General features: G+C 40.6%; 1 protein-coding gene across 7 annotated transcripts in view; it reads right to left on the bottom strand.

The window, feature by feature from the left end:
• Positions 1-9570, bottom strand: part of LOC103561892 (cytochrome P450 3A12-like) — a 33706-nt gene extending 24136 nt beyond the window's left edge. For 2 of the 7 annotated variants that reach the window (XR_011524689.1, XM_008536733.2), the window contains exons 1-4: positions 9388-9570; positions 5675-5768; positions 3704-3756; positions 918-1017 (exon numbers count right to left, since the gene is read on the bottom strand). Coding sequence is in view for 5 of the 7 variants with exons in the window: in XM_008536733.2 (XP_008534955.1) it covers positions 918-1017; positions 3704-3756; positions 5675-5768; positions 9388-9458 (318 nt within the window). In the remaining 2 variants the exon portion in view is untranslated. Of the gene's footprint in view, positions 1-917; positions 2804-3703; positions 3757-5674; positions 5946-9387 lie in introns of all 7 variants that reach the window. The other 5 variants (XM_008536734.2, XM_070567615.1, XM_070567616.1 and 2 more) reach the window with 5 other exon arrangements.
• Positions 9571-11324: the final 1754 nt, after the last annotated feature.

The raw sequence follows: 11324 nt of genomic DNA on the forward strand, positions 1-11324 counted from the left end.
CTTGTCCGATATATGATTTGCAAATATGTTTTCGCAGTTGATGAGTTGTGTTTTTGTTTCAATTCTGTTTTCCTTTGCCGTGTAGAAGCTCTTTAGTCTGATGAAGTCCCATTTGTTTACTCTTTCTATTGTTTCCTTTATCTGAGAAGATACTGTGTCTGAAAAGACCCTTGTAAGACTGAAGTCAAAGAGTGTACTTAGGACAAACTGATTTTTGATAATGGTTCAAAAGCTATTCAGTGGTGGAAAGACAGTCTTTTCACAAATTGTGCTGGTGCAATTAGACATGTATAGGCGGAAAAAAAAACTGGACTTTGACCTAAACCTCACATATTATACAAAAATTAACACAAGACGGATCAAAGAATTAAATGTAAAACATAAAATAGGCGAAAGTCTTTGGGACTGAAGGCTAGGTGAAGAATGTTGAGACTTGACAACAAACGCATAGCCCATAAAAGGAAAAACTGATAAACTGCCTTCATCAAAATAAAATAAGGGTTGCTCTGTAAAGTTCCTGATAAGAAGAAAAGACAAGCTAAGTATTGTGACTTTAAAAGAATAGTAAGGGGGAGTCTTATGGTGATGGAACAATTAGGTATGTTGAGTGTGGTAGTCTTTACATATCTACATATATAATAAATTTTCATAGAGCAACATACACAGATGAGTGCACATAAAAATGATGAAATCTGATAAAAGTCTGTGGATAGTACCAATGTCAACTTCCTGCTTTCATATTATACTATAGTTATGCATGTTATTACCACTGGGGTAAACAGGATGAAGGGTAAATGTCATGGAACTGCCCTGTACTTCTTTTGGGGACAACTCCCTGTGAATCCATAATCAATTCAAAAAAAAAAACAATTAATAAATAAATTAACTTTTAAAATAAGTATAAAATGGATGCCTACCCGCCGGTTTGTGAAGAGGGAATAACATTCTTTCACTAATACTGTTTTGATCATCTCTGGATCCGTGATGGCCAACACAGGCTGTCGACCATCGTAAAACCTGTGTTGGGGAAACAGAGCTGATTAAATTTAACACGCTGGTTCCTGCAGCTGAGCTAGGCCTGGAAGTTCAGACTTTCATCCTGAAGTTACATAACCCAAATTCCTAGAGATCATGATTAGAAAAACATTAGAACACTTAAGTGTAGGTAGTGTGTGCATGGGTGTTTTCTATACCACTCTTCATAGATTTCTGTATGTTTGAAGTATTTTATCATCAAAAAGGAATTTAGGTCAGTAAAAATTGAAGGCAAATAAATTATCCAAGAATAAAAAAATAATTAATTAAAGAAAATCCATCCACACAGTCATTCAAAATTATAAGTTTGAGGATACATGAAATACATAAAAAATGCACATGTATGTTAGATGAAAATTGTAGACATACTGATCACATATATGTAAAAATGTTTCTTCAAATGAAAAAGACTTGGAATACTCAAAAAGTGATAGTAGGAGTATGAATTACTTCTTTGCTCTATTTTCTAAAATTTGCTTACCATTTTACAATTTTTTAAAGGAAATATTATTTTTACCTTCAAGGGAGGACCTTGGTAGTATCATGGTTACAAAAATTTGAAAGAAAAGGACAAAGAGAATTTAAAAAAAACCAAAAAGCATGTATAATTCATTTTAAGCATATTTTCTTTTCGTTACTTTATGTTTATCCTAATATGTGGTTTTCAAGTCAGCCTTGGGCTCCATGTAGGTGACATCCCTTAGAAGCAGGGCAAGCCCACTTTGACACATGTACCACACAAACCTGACTTTTTATATGTGATCCATCCCAATTTGGCCAGACCCCCTGACTGTCAGAATACCCATCATGGGAATGGGCCGCCAGCAAGAGGTTTACTATAAGTTTAATTACAGTGTCCTCTGGCATTTATCTTTCCACTATAAATCATTCACATTTTCTGGAACAAAATGGAAGATTGTGCACAAGTCTCGCCTATTCTTTCTTTGACTTCACAGAAGAATTTCAAATGGTTTTGTGATCACATGTAAAAATGGATGAGAAACACTGCATTTAATGCTGCCCATTTCTGAAACATAGTCTTTAACTTTCAGAAGGTTTAAGTGGACACTGAGTATATCTAGTGTTGAAGCAGGGATATAAGTTATTGACTTGAAACTTAGGTCTCCTCTTCCATCAGATTGGTCATATTTCCTGGATGATTTCTCTCTCCCCATTGTATTTTTTCATAAACACCTGGGTGAAGGGCCAGTGGTGAAGTTTTGACAATAATACTGAAAAATTGCTCCCAGCACCTCCTATACCATTTTCCTCTTTGGATTGCTGTGACCCGTCCCTTTATATTCATGATCCCATAACAGCTTTAGTATTCCTTTAACAATGAGTTAGAATTCAGATTCTTGCACCTCACCCCAGATTCTCCAGACTCCATACTGCAGGGGGATGGGCCCCCAAATCTCCATTTTTAACAAGCTCTCCCAGGTGGTTCATATCTACACCCAAGCATGACAAGCATTTCCTAAACAGAGAGAGGTCCACAAGGGAAAAACCACTCCATCCAGAGCTCACAAGTACTAAGAAGTGGAAGGGGAGTTGGAGCTGAGCCAGTGGAGATCGAGCACTGTGTGTTCTTTCCACTCAATCAAGTTGCCTTTCTGGGCCATGCAAAATCAGCAAGGCCCATGGTTTCTGAGGACTTGATGAGAGAAGATGAAGAGATATGAAGAGGCAAAGTCTTCTCCCAATTGCTTTTAGCATACAAACATGACATGTTATGTCTCGCAGAGCTCTCACCAAACCTCCAGCAGCTCTGAAAGGAAACAGTTGCTAAAATAGGCCAAGGACACTCTACAAAATCATCAAATCCATCAGCCCCCTGGGAAACATTACAGTTTAGAACCCTTGTGCATCTGTTCAAGGTGAATAGTCTGGAGTAGATACAGAAGTACTTGTATACATGTCTATTGAAAAGTAAATCTTTGCTAAATTTAAAACAAACTAATGACTCCACAGCTACAGAGAAAGTTAAAAAAGCTGATCATAAATGGGCTCCCATCTTTTTCCCTAAGTCAACCAGCCCTTCTTTCAAAAGGCCATCTTTTTTTTTTATTCTAGTTGTAAGTTCTTCTGGCTCTGTTATGTGGGATGCCACCTGAGAATGGCTTCATGAGCGGTGCTAGGTTCACGCCCAGGATGCAAACCAGCGAAACCCTGGAGTGCCAAAGCTGAGAGTGGGAACTTAACCACTCAGCCATGGGGCCGGCCCCCAAAACAACATCTTAAATTCAAATATTAATAAATAACTTTTGGCTTTTAGTTACAATTAAATCATGTTGGAAAAGAGTAATAACATGCATTTAAAAGCACATATTAGAACAATTTGAGACAATGTACTTTTATGCGATGAAAGGTGTCTTAAAGAATAAAAAATGGAGGTGAATGGGGTAGTGAGATCTTGGACAGAAAGTGATGCTAGCTATCCCTGTGCCATCAAAGTCTTGAGAAAAGCAATAACCTGCAACTTTCCAGCCTGATCCAGAATGTAGACTTTGACCCCTGGGGACATATGGGATCCCTGGGAGGACAAGGCTCCAAAAAGCTTGACAATGATGGCATCATCCCAAGAGGCTCTGGACTAAGATTTCCTTCTAAACCACAGGGCTTCATCATAAAAACAAGTCTATGCAATGGAAATTCCAAGACTACTCACCCCCATATTTTTCCATACTTTTTAAAACATGTCTTGTCAAAATCCCAAAAACCCTGCAAGGAAAAACAAAATTAGATTATTACTCAAAATGTATTGAACCCTATCTCAAATTGGGATCAACGTGACTCGAGTCCCATGAAATCAGGCTTACTATCTTTCATTGGCAGTTAAGAGAGAAGCTCTTACTCAGAGACCTCTTAGGGCAAAGAAGAGAAAATAGAGGAGCTGTTTGAAATGGGAAATTTAAAGGCACTCAAATGTTCTCCAAGTATCATAGATACTAAATGCTTACCCTTGTCTATGAACACTCAGTAACTTCTTGCCTTACTGAAGTGTGTTTGCTCCTGCATATGTCTCTAAAATCTCAGAAACCTCTCAATGATTACCTGCATGGTCACTTGAGAAAACTGAAACTGAGGGAATATGTGAGTGGCCTGCACACTCTTTGATCTCCTAGTAAGCATCCTTTTTCATTTATATCATGAGCCCTCTCTAGAGATGTAGGGGAATTAGGAAGTTAAAGACAACAGTGACCTCTTTTAGTCTAGGAGATTTGAATAAGTCTAAGGCTTGTTTGTTGAGTGAGAAAGTGAGTGAATGAATGACAAAGTGAGCCCGCCTTCTAGTTTTCTAGCTCAACACAGAAAGGACCAGGAGATGCCACCACTCTACAAAAGACTAAACAAATTAAAACAGTTGTTTTGAGTTTTCACTCCTATAACTTAGAAAATATCTCCCCATTGCTAACTTTCAGCTGTAATATTTGATGATCTAAATATGCAAACCAGGATCCTAGAAATGTTTGTCTTGGTGTGCATCTTCTAAAGAACTGATTCAGGAAAGATAGAAAGGAAGTTATTGCTTTTTCAGAGGAAACAAAGTACAGGAATTTCTTAGGTGGTAATCAGGCACTGAAGGCCTCAGTTAAAAGAATCAAGATCTGAGAAACAAGCCTCAGGCCAGTGCAAAAGGGAATACGAGGCAGAGAGGAGCATGTTTGTGAGGCTCTGACTGCTTGCAATCTGGATGTGTGCTCAAAACTCTCCCCAGGGGCAAGGCTCTGGGTAAGGCATCAAAGGTAGATTAACCACTAAGACTTAGCCAAAATTCACAGTCCAGGTGTCACCTATTACATTCCATTTAGTTAAATTAAATTTTTAATAATTTTATCAAATATTCTCCTTTCTAGTGATTAAGTGTAAGTGGGTCTGTCTTTGTTTAAAAATAAAACACAACTCATCTAGAGGTTAAACATTTGAAGTTGATAAACAACTATCCTCCTGTCTTAGTTATACACACTCCCACTTCAGACTCACTATAGATTGCTTCCTTTAGACACAGATAAGTAAATTAAAAAGCTTTTGTTCCATCTCTCAAATCTCAAAAGACATCATGAAGAGCAAAAGTTGAAGTAGAGCCATGGAAATAACTGTGAGGAGTTAGAAGTTCTTGAGAGAATTTCAGTGTGTGCAAATTACTCAGTGGTGAATACTTGGACTGCCTGATAAACTGAAGTTTCAAAGCCTTCCAAGAGGAATAAAAAAAGAAAGGCTGCCCAGAACTTACGCTATGTACAGAAAAGTCTGACTCAATTTTACACAGATGAATGAGCCACTATGGGGCGCTCATCTCATTCTTTTCTCTTAATGCTAAGTGTGATAATACCTTCCTGGCAATCTGCACCTGGCAGAAAGAGAATCTTCATAAAGCTCACAAGTTGGAACATCAAATCCTGTGCTGAATCAGCCAGCCAGAGGGCTGCTCTGTCCAACTGAGGCAAAACCTGAGGCTCATAACAGCTGAAACTAGTATCCTGGGATAAACGTTGCCATGTACTAGGTGGGGCATATAACACCATTCTGGAAAGTGTGAAGCCTCATAACTACCTCCTGAGGAGGAGCATTTTTACTATGAAACTCAGCTGAGACTGAAAGCATAAGAAGGAAAATAGGGAGGACAAATGATACTCACCTTACGATAGCTGAGGACATTTCCCAAAAAAGGCAGAGGTGTTGGCCCAGGAATTCCTAGTTTTTTAAAAAGCCCATGTGTATAGGTCCCATATCTGTAAAGTGAAAGAGGAAGCGGAATCACGGGTATTGTGGAATAGATGCTGGGGCTGGCCAGTCACTGACTCAGAACTGGAACAGTCAAGTGAGGAGGTAACATGTAGGCGATGAATAATAACGGCAGCTCCAACAGCAGTAGTCACACTCACTTATCATCTTCTTTCCTACCGCCACTGTGAGACCCACAAAAAGTAACAATGACTAGCTAAAAGCAGCTGAATTCTCCATGGTCCCAATCCTAGAATGAATATGCATTAAATGTTCCCAAATTTGAATGCTCATGAGAGGTTCAAGCTGGAATTCTTCCAGGGAATTCGCTCATGTCTATTTACTGTGCTGCCTTTTCCATGATTTGGAGATGCTAATTGTATGTAGAAAGAGGAAATTTTTTTTCTGCTCCAATAATCAGATCTGTGTAACTGCATCCACTCAATAACATAGAGTTACTGAGAAACTGCCTTGACATTGTTCCTACACTTTGCTCAGCTTCTTTCATGCTTTTCTTTCCCTCTATGCCAAGGCTCCATTTTAGGATCTGGTTCTTCTTAAATCGATCTTCACTGAGAGGCCTTGGAGTAGCCACAGTGTTCTTATTTCTATGCAGTGAAAACTCTCTTCAAGATTCAATTTGGCCTTGTAGAAATGTAAGTTTCTTTCAGCTTCACCCAAGTCTCTGTTGTCAGGCAATTTGGTTGACTTGAGCTAAAGAAAAGGGTGATTGACCCATATGCTCCCTGAATGATACTGTATAAAGGAACCAATGACGAAAGAATCCATTTCTAGACCATTATTCCCCTCGTACCATCTGGTCATTCAACCTGTGATACTTAATTGCTAAGTACAGTGCCAGGAACACTCATTTTTCAAGACAGTCAGTCACAAAGCAGCTAGTTTTCTCTCTCTGTGCATGAATTATCTCGAAAACCCCTTAAGGTTGGTGTGCTCTCTGTCAGGCCTGTCTGCAATTCATCTTTCACGTGTCATGTGTGAAATCCCTCAACTTGGGCTTCTGGATCTTGCAAGACTTCCCACTCCAGTGTTATTCAGAGGCGGCCGAATGGAGGAAGAAAGACACTTACAGAAGAGGCTGCTTGCAAAAGTTTTAAGCAAGAAGTTCCTAGGCCTACACGGCTAACTCTATAGAGGCAAATTAGGAAAGTATGGCTGAAAAGTATGCTATGTAGAAATGATTCAACATGCCCTACAAGTGCTGTCAGCTGAAAGACAGGGGACCTTATAAACTTCAGGTACCTTCCAGTTGAAAGCAAAAGATGTATAATACAACATAATTAGTAGCCATAAAATCTTCCGGAGAGTCAAATGAAGAGCTTGTCGCTTCTTCTTTGGATGTTAGCCTTTAAAAGAGTATAGGCTCCAAATATTCTGTATAAATCAAGCAAACCCTAGAATATGTGATGAAATAAACTGGAAAAATTGCATGAAACTACATGTGTTCAAAGGACCCAGCAGAGGCACCTTGGTCACTCCCAGCAGGGCACTTGGATCCTTCCTCCAGAACAGTTGACAGAAGCATGTGCACTGACTGGCAAAAATGGGGGTGGCCTTGGTTAGTCCCACCCCAGTTGCTTCCCATGCCATTGCAACCATGGCAAATCAATTAAACCAATTTTTAATTCTGAACCCTCAATGTGTTTCTTAAACTCTCAATTGAGGCCAAGGAATTGACTGAAGGTGTCAGCAACATTAGTCCACAAGGTCTTGTGTCTGAGCTCACATGGTTCCATATCAAGGCAGAGGGTGGGCTTGGCGAATTCTTCAGTTTCTTTCCAGCACCCTCTTTTTGGTAGAGTAATGCTGCTTTTGGTACAAATGAAGGGCCTACAATAAAGTCAGTTATTTTAATTGTGTGGTCACAAGGAGAGCACTGTCTACAGCTACTAACTCTTGCCTTCACCAGTGTCTTCTATGGCTACAAGGCTGTTTTCTCAGTGGTGACACTGTGTAGTGACAGTCCTGCTGTCAGACAGACTACACACAGTGACTTATATGGCATCCCTGTTTCCAGGCTTCAAGCAGATGAGATGCTATCCCTGCTGCCCTGTGAGGGACTCCTGTGGCCCTGTGGGACCAAGACTGAGGAGTGTCTCTGGGTCATCTTCTCCTAGGGATGAGGAATATTATTCCACTCCACCCTGACTCTTACCTGGATGTCTTTCATAACACCACTGACTCACAGTCTTGCTTACTCACCTGAACTGAGAGAATAAAACAAAGTGCTGGGCAGGTATATTTAAAAACACATATACTATCTATATCATGTAAGTATATATTTGTACAGTAGTCTTATACTCCTGGAATTATTCTAGAAGGGTGAGGTTATTTATACACCTTTGTAGTCAAAAATAATGAAACAATAGCACTCTTTTACCCTATAGAAAGAACATGCTGGAAAGAATCTTCTCTCAGTAAAAAGTCTGCAATTAAATAGAAGGAATTATATTGTAACAATTAATTTTAAACTGTCATTAGAAACTACAGTACCACTGTACACAAACTTCCTAATTTTTCTTTCAAAGAATTAAAACCAGATGTATATTTCCTATATTCATATCTGTGTTCAGGATTTCCTACTCTCAAAAAGCGAAATTGAGATAGACGTCAAATGTAACATGGAGGGGGTCACATCTAAAATAACTGGTCTCTCAACCTACTCCATAATGCCAGGAATCCCACCATAAAAGAAATTACTCTGCTGGATGCTTTTGATTCATCCTCCTGTACTATAACATAAAGGGCAAAAATATTTAAAATCCAAATTGGCTTTTGGGGTTCGTGCCTTGGCAGGTGGCTAACAGATATCATACCAGAGGGAAAATAGATCTGTATACTAATGCTAACCCTCCCAGAAACTGGAAGGAAAAGGTGAGAGAAAATAATGCAATTTCAAGATTTCTACCAGGTTTCCTCCACTCTAAAGATTCTTCTTTTAAGGGTAAACAGTTCTGCGTATTCCAGGATGGGCTAATGGAGTGTAAGGAGGTGATTTCCAGGGGAAGGGCACAGCAAAGAAGGAAGGCAATCTGATGAAAAAGGCAGAACAATCTCCAACCCTCAGTGAACACTGAGGTTCACTCTGGTGCCTTGTGGATAGGGCGCTGGGTGGTGCAAGGCAGAGGAGAGGGAACCACCCAAATAACACAAGGGTCAGTCCTTCTGTATGTACCTTGCAGTAGATGCAGCACCTGGAAGGTGAAGATAATGAGACAATAACCCAAGCCACTTCCTCCTGCCTCTGGGATTCCAGGATCTCGAGAAGGGGTTGAAGAACCCACTGTGCTAGGGCCAGTTGTTTTTAATCTTCATCTGTTGAACTTTGGCTCTACGTCCAAAGCGGTAGTCAATCAGATCATTACCAGGAGCAAATAATGTCACAAAATGATCCTACCTACAGAAATTGGGAGTGGTGGTGGTTTACTCCTTCAACGGTTCCAGGTTAGATCAATAATAACCTCTTGCGTGTTTGTAGCTCCCAAAGCTTAAGCAACTTCCCCTCTCTTAACTCTTTTCATCTTCAAAGCACACAAGGGAAAGGGGAGCCAGATTATCTCTCCAAGATAAATGTAACAGGGGACATGAGCCTGGACAGTTACTCACAGATAGAGGAGCCCCAGGATAGTAGCCAGCAGAACCCAGGTGTCTGTGGAGAAGCTTGGAATCAGGTTCATAGTCACTCTCCTTCTGAGATTCTCTCCTATGAATTTTCCTTTCAGCAGTCTGTGCTACTTTTTGCAGGTCTGTAGGTACAGAACTTCCCTTTTAGACCAGTGTAGATTCACTGAGGCTGGAATATTTATGTGCTGGGAGAGGGGGCGGGGCTGAAAATGCAGCCAGTAGAAGGGCCACCTGTGCTTCACCTGCAGGTGTCCTCTCCACCTTGACAGTCAGCAAAACATCACAGACACTCCAAATTTGACCTCCTTTAAGTTCATATCCAGTGGGAAATTAATAAAAAACTCAATCAGTATGACTGGAAAGCCTAAACATTAGATAAACTCACGTAAAGCCACTGGCCTTAAATCTCCTCTAACCTTCCCTTGTCTCCATGACTGCCCACACTCCAAAATACTTGAAATCCTTCAAACAATCTAGGTTACAAATCTTTACCAATGAAGTTTCCTCTGCCTAGAAATGCCCTGTGACCCCTAGAAGGCTCTTACTGATACTTCAAAATCCATCTCAGACAGAACCCCTCCCTTTGAGTCATCAACCATTAGATATAACCATATCCTCCTCTAGGCAACTTCTATCCCTCCAAATTCTATTATTTTCCTCTCTACCCTCCAGCGCTATTGCTTGTTTCCTCCACTTGTTCTCTTATCAGACAGGAAGCTTCTCAAGGTCACAGTGGGGGTATTAATCACCATTAGGTCCCTACTACCTAGAAGAGGCCATCAAGAAGTGTTGATGGAGTTGAGTTGGTAAAGGCGAGATTGCTTGGCCCCTGCCTGTGCTTTTTCTGTGGCTCTTTGGTGATCACAGTATCTTCCTGAATTGTTAATACAAGAGGGCCTGGCTGTACCTTGGCCACCATCAGTGCACATTCAGCCTTATCCACATGGGTTCTGTTGACAAGAGGGCCCCTGAAAGAAAGGCTGGTGGTAGATGAGATATTGATGGCTGCAGCAAAGTGTATCAATACACGCTTCTTCCTGCCCAGTGCCTCAGAGGGTCCTTCAATAGACAGCTAGTTAGACAGACCCTTGACTATAGAATGGTCCTCTCTCTCTGTGAAGACCAATGTCTAAGAACAATAGGTATAAAGGGAGCAGAGGAGAACAACAGCTTGGATTGCCAATGAACTCTGTCCGTCCTAATCACAAATTACATGTCAGATGTCAGTGTGGGAAGAACACAGCACCCCGGTTCCAAGAAAATGACACGAGCTTTTTCTCTGGGGCAAAGGAGATTAGATTCACCCACTTGTCCTGCTTTTTGACACGTGGGTGGATTTTTCACGTGCAATGAGAGGATGGTAAAGAAGAGACTTATAATATCAGCTGGTGTCACCTGCCACTGGAAAGTGTAATGCATGAACACAACTGTTCTTGTAAGCATTGATTCAAAGCCAAATAAGTGAATGTTATGTGTTTGTATCATGCAGTCTATGGGCTAGAAGACATACCATCCCCTTCTCAAATGCCGACTCCCAGTGGAAGGAGAGACACATAACCGTGCTCAGAACATGTTCTACCTCTGGAATCTCTGGGATAATGGAGCCCTACATACAGGCAATTAATAAAGAAATGTCTGCAAGCTTGAATACCAACAAATGCAGACAGGGGAAGCTTGAAAATGATCCCCAGAAAAAGTGAGATAGAAAGTCCCAGGAGTATCAATAAGTTTCTGTCCCCTTTGGGTGCCTTCCCTGGGCAGTGTTAAAAAAGGTCATGCTATATCCCCAGTTTACAGATGTAGAAACCGAGTCTCAGTGACGGCAAATGGCTTCCCAAAAGCTATTGATCAAAAGAACATATTATAAGTAAGCTAATAGGAGGGGAGACTGAAAAGTTGGCTGCTGCCTTGAAATGCCA

Source organism: Equus przewalskii, chromosome 12, assembly GCF_037783145.1.
Source record: "Equus przewalskii isolate Varuska chromosome 12, EquPr2, whole genome shotgun sequence".
Classification (NCBI taxonomy): Eukaryota; Metazoa; Chordata; class Mammalia; order Perissodactyla; family Equidae; genus Equus; species Equus przewalskii.